Source organism: Diabrotica virgifera, chromosome 4, assembly GCF_917563875.1.
Source record: "Diabrotica virgifera virgifera chromosome 4, PGI_DIABVI_V3a".
NCBI classification, from domain to species: domain Eukaryota; kingdom Metazoa; phylum Arthropoda; class Insecta; order Coleoptera; family Chrysomelidae; genus Diabrotica; species Diabrotica virgifera.
Genome location: NC_065446.1, coordinates 9,209,878 through 9,224,195, shown reverse-complemented (window position 1 = coordinate 9,224,195; position 14,318 = coordinate 9,209,878). Strand labels below are relative to the sequence as shown.

The 14,318-nt window shown below is 31.3% G+C and overlaps 1 protein-coding gene across 5 annotated transcripts in view; it reads left to right on the top strand.

The window, feature by feature from the left end:
• Nucleotides 1–4,234: 4,234 nt before the first annotated feature.
• Nucleotides 4,235–14,318, top strand: part of LOC126882898 (RNA-binding protein Musashi homolog Rbp6) — a 1,676,353-nt gene continuing 1,666,269 nt past the window's right edge. For all 5 annotated transcript variants that reach the window (XM_050647970.1, XM_050647972.1, XM_050647971.1 and 2 more), the window contains exon 1: nucleotides 4,235–4,313. In XM_050647970.1, coding sequence (XP_050503927.1) covers nucleotides 4,279–4,313 — 35 coding nt within the window. In that variant the 5' untranslated portion in view covers nucleotides 4,235–4,278. The remainder of the gene's footprint in view (nucleotides 4,314–14,318) is intronic.

The window sequence follows — 14,318 nt, the reverse complement described above, 5'->3', positions numbered from 1 at the left end:
GGTTGAAGAACAACACGTGAAAGTTGTTTTTGTAACCATTGAAAATCATTTAGCAATGCTGACAAAAAATTTTAAAAGATACTTTTTTGCCGACGACCAATTAATACTTACCTAATAGTTATGAGTGGGTCGGGAATACGTTTCAAATTACACCCGAAGAGCTCTCTACTGCAGAAGAAGAAACCTTCATAGACTTCACAGCAAATGCCGAAATCAAGAAACAGTTTAATATTAGATCCCTCTTTGAATTTTGGGCAGGGGTAAATGATGAGTTTTCTGCACTGAAAACCAGAGCGTTTCGTATATTATTACCGTTTTCACCATCCTACCTTTGCGAAACAGGATTTTCCGCGATGGCTGCTTTAAAGACCAAATATAGATCGCAGCTAAATATAGAGAAAGAACTGAGAGCGTCTATTTCTAATATTACACCCTGTTTTGATAAGCTTTGCTCTGCAAAACAGGCCCAAGGAAGTCACTAATTTAAATTAAATTAGTTGATTTAGTATTCATTGCTCATAACTATGTATAGCTCCTTGTTCATGGGTATTTTATTTTTTGTTTGTCAGAATTTTGTTTTGCTTTGATTTTAGTAAATTAGTCAATTTTTTAGATGTTTTTTTTTTGATATTTTCACGCCCCCTCATTGCTAAAAGCGCGCCCCCCTAGGGGGCGCGCCCCACAGGTTGAGAATCACTGGCTTAAGGGGCTATCCTAGTGTAAATTTACGAAATTCATATACTGTTTTTGGGAATTTCTAAAATAAAAAGTGTTTTGAAAACCAATTGTTTTGAAAATTTTCACGAGCCTTTACTCTAAAAGGAAGTACATGTAAAACAATTTTCATAAAAAATATTAAAAATTAAACGATTTTGCGCCATCTACTAGCACCGTGAAAATAAAAACATGGCCCCACTGCTGCAGTGATTGGGACTAATAGAGATCCTGAAGCATAAAATTTCAAAGTGAATATTGATATATAAGTTATGTCCTATACCATAAACTAGCAATTTTGAAAAATATTAAAGTTTGGAAAAATGACGAAGTGTTGAAATTTTTTTTGAATTAGCTAAAACATTTTCAGTTTCAAAAATCGCCAAATTGACATTTTTTTCTGATCAAAAAACCCCTTGTTGAATGTATAGAAAATAACTTATATTTCAATAACAACGTTGAAATTTTATAAAATCCACGAGGAAAATAAACTTCCTGTAGCTGGCTGTATACCATAAATCACAAAAATACCAAGTTTCTTGTAAAAGGTATATATTAAAATACCCAAAATAAGGGTCACAATACAAAACGTTTTCGGATTAAGGAATCCATCATCAGTGTTTAAAAGCCAAAATTTGCATGCCTGAGCCACCAAAATGTATCGGGTAAAAACCCTTTAAATGTAAATAGTAAGGATGTTTTACATATTTATATAAAATTCATTGGATGATATAGATATACCTGGATGTTACCCAGGGCAACACAGGACTCTCCCCACGTGGTTGGAACTTTTTTTTTTTTTTTGGAGAAAACCTCACATATTGGATTTCAATGGCCAACTGAGTTCAGTTGGCCATTGAAATCCAATATGTGAGGTTTTCTCCAAAAAAAAGTTCCAACCACGTGGGGAGAGTCCTGTGTTGCCCTGGGTAACATCCAGGTATATCTATATCATCCAATGAATTTTATATAAATATGTAAAACATCCTTATTATTTACATTTAAAGGGTTTTTACCCGATACATTTTGGTGGCTCAGGCATGCAAATTTTGGCTTTTAAACACTGATGATGGATTCCTTAATCTGAAAACGTTTTGTATTGTGACCCTTATTTAGGGTATTTTAATATATACCTTTTACAAGAAACTTGGTATTTTTGAAATTTTATGTTTCAGGATCTCTATTAGTCCCAATCGCTGCAGCAGTGGAGCTATGTTTTTATTTTCACGGTGCCAGTAGATGAAATTAAAATAGATTTGCATGTACTTCTTTTTATAATAAATGCTCATGCAAATTTTTAAAACAATTAATACAGTACTTTTTATTTTAGAAATTCCCAAAGAAGTGTATGAATTTCGTACTTTTACACTAGGATAGCCCTTTAAGTTGGTAAGGTTTTTTTGACCTTACCATGATCAAATCTCTGTAATCTGTAATGTAGTTTTTGTGTGAGAGTCCTTTGTGCCCGTATTTGATGTTTTTAAGGTTCCAACCACAACCGACAACACCATTAGACAATTTTTTTTCCAAAAGTCAGACAAAGTTTTTTTCCAATAAAAAACTGCATAAGAAGTAGAAGTTTTTTTAAATCTTACATGGGATCCCTCTCTCTTCATAGTGATATTTTGAAATTATTGACCATAGGTGTGAAGATTGCTTTATAAGCCGAAAGCGCTCAGCTAGGATTTATATCCGTAACTCAGAACAAAACTGTATTAAGTCTAAAATTTCAGTTTTCTACTTTTTAGTCTCCCTGGGATTAAAATTTTCCGCTCTATTCACTGGTGTTTAATAGGGCAAAATAACCTTTTTTGAACAGTCTTAAGTCCACATTGTTCTTAGAGCAAAACAGTATCTTCTGCATTTCAAATGTATTAGATCCAAAATGGTGTATACATTTCCCAGGGCAAAACCATATTATGTCCAATCCAACATAATGCAATTCAGGTAAAGCATTAAGTCCACAATATTTTAAAATTTGGCAAGGGTATATATTATATTTTTTTTTATTTCAATTAACGTGTCTCGGCTGCTGCGGCCATTGACACAACGAACTTTATTACAATAACAATAAATGATTTAGTTAAATTTATAGTACACATTACAATACACATAATTTACTTAAATTTACACATTTTGTTTCTAGAGTTTATATATTACCTATATTTTACACACTTCAAAAGTACGCTTCCTGTCTTTCACTAAAATATTTGATCAAAGCTGCCAGACATTTGCTGTGAGAGATACTTGTAGAGATGGGCGTGACTTAGTAGAAAACATAATATTTTCTTCAAAAAATAACTAAAAAACTGTGACTTTAAGATGATATCTACAAGCTACCTCCAGTATTCAATCCTTTTGGTGGCCTAGATATATGGGAAGAGTGAATTAGAGAGACCCTCGTCTTAGAGGGAGATGGAGCCGCGGGGCTTAAATGTGTATAAGAATTTTTTTAATTTGTATAAATAATGACAGATTTGTTGACTAAGATTCACGGATAAGCACCAAGTGAAAGCATTATTCAATCTTATTATAACCCAATCAAATTGGGCCCCAATAGGAAGACGATCAGTGGGAAGACCACGAAAACGATGGAACGACAACTTACTGGAGGCTATACAAAAAGAAGAAGAAGAAAGAAGAAGAAATTGGACCTACTTCGGGGATACGCACTTTGTACCGTTTTAATTTTATATGTACAACTGTTATTTATGTACCAAGTCAGTAAAGTTGCTCTTTATCGAACGAGTCTGATATTACGAGCAGAGGGAGCGAAGCGAGACAGACGAGTTCGATAAAGAGTCTTTATAGATAAAGAGTCTTTTTGACGTGGTTCATACAAAATTTTATCGCCAATCTTAAAAAACATTAAGACTTACTTAATACTTACTTAATTACATCCTTCTAATGAAAAAAGAGTGTGTGTATTTTGTAAGCACGTAAGAAGTTATACTTCTATTATTATGATTTCAACGAAAGAACTATATTTTAAACAGTTTTATTGTATTTTTATTTAAATATTAAACTAATTTTAATACTTAAAATAGTACCAAAAATTAAAAATAACGTTAATAGTTACGTCATTGTTTATGCCTTCCGCAGTTGCTTTTCCCTTGATGTATCGAATGAATTATGAATAATTACTAAATCGGTAAAGTTCTGATTTATTTTATATCAATCGAATAACAAAATACTACGGAATTTTACTTTTTGACATAAATTTAATTAATAGAAACGTACATTTTGTACAATATTTCTAATAATTAAATTAAATAAATTTTAAGTTCACTCAAATAAACAATCGATTACTGCCATCGACCACTTACATTCAATCTCGATTAATTTAATTAATCGAGGCAGGTAAAGTAAAAAATCTACTTTCAGTACAATAAAGTGTTACTTTATTGCCGCAAATGAGTACAATAATTAATGATATTAGTAACGGTTGGCGATAAAATATTTAACTCACGAAACTCAAATGAATTATATAACTTGTAATATTACTTTTTTATTGCAGAGAGCCTGAGAGAATACTTTAGCAAATATGGAGATATTACAGAAGTAATGGTAATGAAAGATCCAGCGACAAGAAGATCAAGGTAAGAAAATACAACACAGTAAAAAGACAGCAACTATCTGAATGCTTTATACTTTGGAGAAGTCTACTTTTACTTTTAAAAATTGAATATTCTGGTTGACTCCTTTTGTAAAGCAATCTACATCATTTCAATGACTGAATAATTTAATGGACATAACTATAATTTGTGTAGGTTGCGGATATATTATTTAGCATTACTAAATGATACTATAAATACTAAATTAACGGTTAAGAAAGATATTGAAAATATTTATGTCGAAGTAAAATGTTTGACACACATTAACTTATTTATAAAATAAAAAAATAAACCTTTTTCCCATTCTTAGGATTTTTAAATGTATGCTTCAAATATTATATGTCTTCTCAATTACAAAAATACTTCATAATCTTTATCTCCCTCTGTTCATCCCTGTTCATGTTTAATTTTGCGACCCATCATTCTCTTATCTCCTACGCACCCTGCCTGCCGGACACCCTATATATTTTTACATTTTTGGATTCTCATTGATGTTTTATTTCTTAAAATGTGGGGTTTTGTAATATTACACAAGGCAGTTTAAAAGATAATTACGATTTTCTATTAATTTCGTAGCAACATTCACACCCTGTAGAATTGTACTGGTTTCACATCAAAAACTCTATTTATGTTCAAAAGATTTTTAATATAGTCCACCATTATTGATAAAAATTATTAGTATAGCGAAATGTTTAATTTTAGTATACAGGGTTGGTCGAAACTCGGAATGAGTATTTTCTTTTTGATTTCTTAAGCATTCCCTATACCTAGAGTTACCATACGTCCGGATTTCGTCCGGACGGACAGTCCGGATTTGAAAGACATGTCCGGATTGGCGTCCGGATATGAGAAATGTCCGGATTTTTTTCTTTACTGAAAAAAAAATGGAAAACACTTGGCCCAATGGTGGGAAATTTCATTCTGCGCAGGACCTAGTTAATTTTTGGTTTAAATATTTTTTTATATCGTTCTGTAATATTATTTTCTATGTCGAAAGTATGTTAAAACATAGGTGTATAGTATCTGTATTTTAAACTGGCAGAGATGGTAACCGCAACAGAGTCAAATTCACATTTTACATTTTCTACAACCCCTTGAACTAGACCTGTCCGGATTTGGCCTTAATAAATTATGGTAACCCTACTATACCTAACTGCTTTAATTTGTGAGTTATTCATGATTCTTTAAGCCAAACATTAATTAAAAATTACGCGAAATTTTATTAGGTCGGCCGTGAAAATATTCAATCAAAAATAATTTCTTGAAAATAAATACATATTAATCTGGACTTATCCTTAATTGTATAATTGTTGGTTAAAATAACAAAATACGTACGTAGTTAAAATTGTTGGTGTTTTCAATATTAATAAAACCAATATAACATACAATATTCTATCTAATTGGCTATGACTTTAACACTGAATTTGCTTAAACATTTGCTTTGCTTAAACATTGTACTATTTTTATAGTTTCAGTTGCTTTGTTACCATGGTATGAATTTTTCTAATTAGAAACTGACTAATATGGTTTTTGTAATAGGAGAGTATGTGTATAACAAAAATGTGCTACTAGCAATAAGAATTTATTATCGCTATTCCCTGATAGACGAAAACCAAGAAGAGAAGCTTTTGAAAGTCTACTAGTGCAGTTTCAACGGACTGGACACTTAAATTACGAGAAATGTGATCGAACAGAAACTATTGTAAATGATTAAAATGTTTTAAATGTAATCCCTAGTATCACTGAGACTCTGCATATTAGTACGAACGTTCTCGTAATCTAAGTGTATAGTCCGTAGAAACCGTTCTATTAAACTTTGAAAAGTTTCTCTTCTTGTTTGCCGTCTATTAGAGAATTGCTGATAATAAGTTCTTATTGAATAGCACATTTTTTTTACACTTGCCTAGTGCAAAACTAATCAGTTCCCTATTAGAAAAATTTATATTAGTAATGGTTACAAAGCAACTGGAACTATAAAAATAGTATATTGTCAAATGTTTAAGCAAGTTTAGTGTCAAAGTCATAGCCAACTAGGTAGAGTATTGTGTGTTTTTATTAATATTTTACCCACCAACAATCTTAACAACGTAAGCATTTTGGTATCTCATCCAATATTAATAAATTAAGAATCAGTCTAAATTAATATGTACTTATTTTCAAAAAAATATTTTTAATGGAACATTTTCACGTCTACCTAATAAAATTTCACTAAGTTTTATTGCAATTAATGTTTGGCTTAAAGAATCACAAATAACTCAAAAATTAAAGCAGTTGGGTATAGGGAATGTTTAAGAAATAAGAAAGTACCATAAAATATAATTTCATTACAATGCTAAAATACAGGGTGTTCCATTTAAGAAAAATACTCATTCCGAATTTCGTCCAACTCTGTATACCCACTAAAAGAAAACATTTCGCTAGATTAAACATTTTGACAATAGTAGACTATATTAAAAATTATTTAAACATAAATAGAGTTTTTGATGTCAAATCAGAATAATTCTACTGGGTGTGAAGATTACTACGAAATTTATAAAAAAAACGTAATTAACTTTTAAACTACCCCGTATAATATTACAAAGCCTCATTTTAAGAAAGAAGACTTCAAGGAGAATACAAAAATGTGAAAATATATAGGGTGTCCCATTAAAAAAAACGAAGTTATAAGCAACTTCCAGTATAACAGGAAGTAAAAAATAACTAGATGAAAATATTTTTACTAAATAGTTCACTATTCAAAACACCTTAATTCTAATTTTCATGATTCAGTTACCTTTAGTTCTCGAGATATTTCTAATTGGCCCTATATCTGCCTCATCGTATACAGGGTGATTGATTAGTAGGGTTAAGCTCAATAGCTCCGCTATATTAATAGCTGGCAATAAAAGTTGATAACAAAAATTTTAGCCACCTTTGAGCTTCATATTACAAAATTAGTTAGAATGTTACAGGGTGTTCGATAACACAGTGGCAGACCTAACTTTTGTTTTTTTAAATGGAACACCCTATATTTTATTTTATATTAGAAATCCTGTTAACTTCTCCATCACAAAAATATAAAGGTTCGTAATGTTATACAGGGTATATACAAAGTTATAACCAATTTTTTATGAAAATCGTAACAAGTTCAACTCCCAGTATAAATAAAAATAAGCACAACAGCAATGGTTTATTAATGCCATATTTTTTTATTTATTGTCAAAATTTTTAAGAATTATTGATATTGCTGATTTTCTTTATATCAAATACAGGGTGAGTCAAAACGCAAGTACATTATGTATTCTCAGTAATGTTAAATGGAACACCCTGTATTTTATATCATTATTGAAAAGTAACATTAACGTACTTTAATTTTTATATAACATTTCCTATGCCCAAATTTATTAGTTTTCGAGATATTTTCATTTTTCGGAGCAAATTATTTTAGGTGTTTAAATTTATCTAAATTTTAAGTAAGCCATGACTGAATTGACAATTTAAGATTACCGATTATCAATCCCGTAATCAATGTAACACTGTAGCAAATAAAGAAATAAAAATAATTTATAAGTAATTCATTTTACAAACAAAAACACAACCACTACATGCAACATTTTTGAAACAATTAAAAACTACCTTTTTATGTAAATGCAACAAATAAACAAAGAAAATTAGTAATAAATTTTACAAAAAAACACACAAACACAAAATACAATATTTTGTGAAGATAATTAAACACTACTTTTGTATGTAAATGTAACAATGTAACAAATTAACGAAACATAATTTATCAGTAATATATTTTGCAAAAAAACATGTTGAAAATTAGAAGCTACTTTTAATAAAATATTTTTAATATTTAATTACATAAGGTGTTCAAAATTATCTCCTAACACATTTATGTACGCCTAAAAACGATCATTGAATGAGCTACTTACTCTACGGAGCATTTGTAAATTAACACATCGAAATACACTTTGTATTCTATTTTTCATCTCATCCCTTGTTGTTGGAGGTATTTTATAAACTTCATTATTAACGTAACCCCAAAAAAATCAGTCCAGTTTATTAAATTCTGGTGATTTGGGTGGCCACGCTACTGGTCCATTGAAAAATGAAAATATCTCGAAAACTAATAAATTTAGACATAGGGAATGTTATCTAAAAATTAAATTACGGTAATGGTACTTTTCAACAGTGATATAAAATACAGGGTGTTCCATTTAAAATTACTGAGAAAATAATGTACTTGCGTTTTGACTCACCCTGTATTTGATATAACGAAAATTAGCAATATCGACCATTCTTGAAAATTTTGAAAATACTTTAAAAAATATGTCATTAATAAACCCTTGTTGTTTTGCTTATTTTTATTTATACAGGGACTTGAACTTGTTACGATTTTCATATAAAATTGGTTATTACTTTGTAAATACCCTGTATAACATAACAAAACTTTATATTTTTGTGATGGAGAAGTTAACACGAGTTCGAATTTAAAATAAAAATATAGGGTGTTCCGTTTAAAAAAACATAAGTTTGGTCTGCCACTGTGTTATCGAACACCCTGTAACATTCTAACTAATTTTGTAATGTGAAGCTGAAAGGTGGCTAAAATTTTTGTTATTAACTTTTATTGCTATCTATTACTATAGCGGAGCTATTGAGCTTTACCCTACTAATCAATCACCCTGTATAACATTATTATAGAAACATCATTAGACCTGATTTTAAATATATAAAAAAATTGTTACCTGTTCAAAGGTGTGAACATTGTTTTGTACACTGAAAATAATTTCTTGTTTTAATAAATTACACGCCTCTGGATTTTTATAAAAACCAGTGACTTATAGAGTTGGCAAGAAAAGTAGCAAAGCACTTCAGTTAGTTTGTCTTTTATCCGAAACTTTCCAATACCTACCCATCAATCCTTTTTGACGTATGGGCCATCTACCGAATTCGAACTTGTATTAGAATTGACCGCTACTTAAAAGTTGCGGGCAGACCTTAACTTTATCCGCTTTTTCAAAAGTAATCAAATAATTCCAAAAACAACATTTATGTCTTGAGTGATTTTTAGATTTCAGCTAGGTACTGGAATTCATTTTTGGAATTCAGTAAGGATTTAGAAAATAATAACAAATATACACTCACCGGTACAATTAACAGCCCACCTTGTATTTATTTTAATTTGCAGAAATTTTTATATTGGACCACGGTCAAAATAGCCCCGTCAAAAAGCTGCGACAAAATAGCCCCGACATAATATCTCGCACACAAAATAGCTCCGACAAAATAGCCTGCAGACAAAATAGCCGCGGAATAATAGCCCGCCGACAAAATAGCCCCGACAAAATAGCCCCGACAAAATAGCCCCGACCAAATAGCCCCGACAAAAAAGCTCCCTTCAGAATTCATCATGAAATAATCCCTTAAAAATACATTTTTTCGGAAATGGTAATTATCCACTATTCACATCTTAACTAAATCTTAACCACATTAAATAAAAATGGTCTTTTCATAGAACTCGAGTCCTGCTGTGTTCTCTGCCTCTTGGAAGTTTGAACATTTAATTTAAACGAAAATCAATGTTTATTTGTGATATAAATATTTTTTTCTGTTTTCGGGCAACAGTAAAATGCATTTTAAATTAAATAAATTACACACATTCTTCTTTTTTGTCAAATAATTTAAATTAAAAAAAGTTTTTTGACACCTTGTGTAAATAATTACTTAATAGTTTATATTACTAAATAGAGAATTAAATAACCATTCAAATGAGCTAGCACACGACCCCTATTCTCATTAAAAAAAATCATCGATTACGTCATCACGCCCAGATGGATGACGTCACTAGTATGACATATATAACAGAATATCGTAATTTAAAAATAAAAATCGATCTATTTCAGGATTTTTCCTTACCGTCGCGGGTTTACGAAATAACGAATTTGTTCCTTCCATTTGCACCATACTGTACGTCTGAATGGTCGATATGAATAAGTCAGATGAAATTCAATTATTAGAAGAATTTTTTTACTGAGCAACAACATTTTTGTTTAATTTATTAATATATTATATTTTGACAACGACGTCCGAAGTGGAAGTCGAAACGTTAATAAAATAATTTTTTTTAAGTAAATTGTGGCTTATTTCCCAATTAGAATAGTAATTAAAAATAAATGGTAGGTACTCCGTTAAAAGGTAAAACTTTTTATTGGAGGTGTTTTCTAAGAGGCTGTTTTAGCCGGGGCTGTTTTGACCGGGGCTATTTTGTGTGCGATCTATTTTGTCGGGGCTATTTTGTTTGCTGGCTATTTTGTCGAGGCTATTTTATGTCCGGGCTATTTTGACGGGGCTTTTTTGACGGGGCTTTTTTGACGGGGCTGTTTTGACCAGGCTATTTTGACGGGTCACGATTGGACTACATTTTATAAAAGATACGTAGAAAACTGCATACCTTTGAGGATGGTTAGGTCGGTAAACAGGGATCGAAAATTTTATGACGGGTTTAATCCAAAAAGGTTCTTTGGAGGTTTGCTGGAAGAGGCAATAAAAATCAAAAGTCGAGTGTGCGCGGATGCGCTGTTGCCAAATCTACGGAATGATATTAAATTTTGTTCTTTCTTATATTAATAAATAAAACACGGTTGCATATTTATTTATGACTTATAGACGAAATGAAATTACAAACAAAATAGTTGTAGACTTCGGTCATTGACAAATAACAAATATTGATAATTACCGACTGAGCATTATTTAATGAACATTTATTATCCTAATAAAGGATAACGTAAACATCATTACGTCTGTTATCATGTAAACATCATCAGGGTTAATCCGAAGCGACGTCTTAAAAAAATGTCTCATTAAGAAACTGATGTAAATCAAAATTTCGTATCTACCAATTTTGACATTTCCTTACCTAAAGCTAATTATGAAATCTCGTCTAAAATAATTTGTTTTGTATTGTAAGCTAAAATTATTTTTTAATTCAAGAATGTATGAAAAATAAAATTTTAATTTTTTTTTATTTGCATTAACGTGCTCGGCAACCATGGCCACTCGCAAGGGACGATTACAAACAAGATTACAAGAGGTATAATTAAAGAGCATTAACAAGTTATGTCATAAAAAAAATTTAAAGTTTATGATACAATGATAGTTTTTTTAAAACTGAAGAACTCTGTCTAACTGGTTGGTATCACTTAGAATGTCACATAGCTGCGGTTTGAGTTGAGCTGTTTCAGTCTTACTACACTGAACTGATTTTCTGCTACACTGACATTCGGTAATAATGTGGTTCACGGTAAGTTGGTACTAGCATGTTAGACAGATAGGCCGGATATCTGATGACATCAGGAAGCCGTGAGTAAGTTTGGTGTGGCCTATACGAATTCTTCTTATAATTCTAAGGTCTTGTCTAGAGAATCCTGTGGGGCCAGTGTAAAGTGGCTTATATACTGAGGGCTGGATTGCACGTAAAGATGTATTTAAGGAGCCCCAGTCGGTTTGCCATAATCTCCAAGTGAATCTGTACGCTTCTGTTTTCAAAACTTTACAAATTTGGATGTGAAAATTTTAATTTATTTGAGTTAAAATGATGTTTATGTTATCGTTTATTAATAAATATATTAATTACTTTTTCAGTATAATATAAATTTGTGATAATAAATGTTCGTTAAATAATACTCAGTCGGTAATATCAACATTTATTGTCAAATGTCAAAGACCGAAGTCTCTAACTATTTTGTTTGTAATTTTAGTTCATATATTATGTCATATGTATGCAACCGTATTTTATTTTTTAATACAAGAAAGAACAAAATTTAATATCATTCGGTAGATTTGCCTCTCTTATTGCCTCTTCGATCTCGGTGCAAAGAACCTTTTTGGTTTAAGCCCGTCATAAAATTTTCGACCCCTGTTTACGGACTTAAGCCAAAGAAAACAATAAAATTATTGAAAAAACAGTCGTTTATCAAAAATCCAATGTTTAAAAATCTTCGAAAAAATTCAAACAATCATAATTTTGAAAATCATAGTCTAATTAAAAAAATATATGAGTAAATGAGTGTGGCCGCTTATGGCTCTTAGGACTTTTTAGAGCCGGTTCGGCAATCCATTCATAATATTCTTGATATACGATTGAGAGATATTGTGCCACTGCTCTACCGCAGCCGTCCTGAGCTCTCCGAAGGGTGTAGGGAAGGGTACACTTCCGATTGAAGATGACAGTTTCATTGGCAGCAACGTGTTGTTTCTCAAAAAAAAAGAGACTTAAGCTATCTTTTAACTTAGAAAACAAGCCCAATACTACATCTATTTGTAGATCTTTATCCTATTTAGGGCCAATTTCAGAAAAAATATCAAGATTACATTTTTAATAATGTCAGTAACTTAAACATCTCTTTTAAACATACAAACAACATACAACTACATACTTGTTGCTTGAGATCATTCACATGCTAACGCGCGTTTTTTAAGTCATTACAACATTTAAATCTAAATTTAGTAACTTATTAGAGTTCTTTATTGTAGCATAGCTCTGATGATGTTTTTTAATAGCTCCCCCCGGAACGTTTCCAGAAACAATTAATCTCTACAAACTATCGTCAACTCTGCGAACCACGTCATATTGTGGACAGCCTTTTTTTAATCTTGAGTTGGTTTAGAATGGAAACGTTTGTCCTATGAGCTATCCAAGGTATGCGTAGTATTCTTCTTCAGCACCACATCTCAAAGGCATCAATTTTTTGGCGCTCGCATGCGCGCAGAGGTCAAGTCTCTGCCCCGTATAGAAATATTGAGAATACAAGGGCATTCACTAGTCTCATCTTGATATTTTGAGAGATACATCTGTCTTTTAAAACTTTAGTTAGGCGACTAACCGTATTTTTTGCCATACCAATACGTCTCCGACCTTCTGTTTTACAGTTACCATCGTTAGTTATACTAGACCCGAGATAGACGAAGCTGTTTACTATCTGGTATTCCTGTAACATGTTAGTCAGTTGAATAGTGTGGAATCTCTCAACCACTATTATTTTTGTCTTCTACACAATCAAATGCCTTTTTGTAGTCAACGAAGCATATTATCGAAGGTATTTGAAATTCTCTAAACTTTTCAATGAGTTGTCTCAGGTTCAGGATTTGTTCCCGTGTACCTTTACCCTTTACAAACCCCGCTTGTTCGTGAGGTATTTGGTACTGTAGATATGTTTTTGATGATATTCAACCAGATTTTACTAGCATGTGTTATTAGTGACAGTGTGCTGTAGTTTTCACATCTGGTAGTAGTTAATTTTTTGAGCAGCAGGATATAAATTGAGGTACACTAATCAGATGGCCATTTTCCTGAATTCTAAACAGCGACACAGATAGAATGGATGATATTTAATTCTTTGTTACCTAGTAACTGCAGTATTTGAAGTGGTATTGAGTTAATGCCTGGGGATTTATTTCTCTTTAGCGATTTTATTGCATCTTTGACTTCAGCGAGTAAGACAGTTTGTTCTCTAGGGTAGTCAGAGGGCCACTAATTGTCTGCTGGTACCTCGATATTTTTATATAGCTCGTCACAGTAGTTTCGCCATGTTTCCAATATTTTCTAATCATTAATAGCTTAACGGTGTCTAGTCGGACAAACTTTGATGTATGGGAACACTGGAACAGGGGAAGTTTTAATTGTAGAACGTGATTTAACCCGGGAGCAGTCTCGCCGTTAGAAAAAATCTAACATTTTATCCTTTTCCGTGATAACTTGATGAAAAATTCTGCAACATAACTTTCCACTCGTAAGTGCCTCGAGGAAGATTTTAGGAAGGCGTGTGAATTTTTTTTAATTAAAAAAAAATTATTTATTTTTTTTTGTGGAATTTATGGATTTGGTGAGAACCAATTAGCTGTAAAACGGTTAGAAATAGGTAATTTTGACATAACAAGTAAATAAAAATATTATAAAATATAAATTTGTTTTAAATTCGTCTTTAAATTCGTATTGTGAGATTT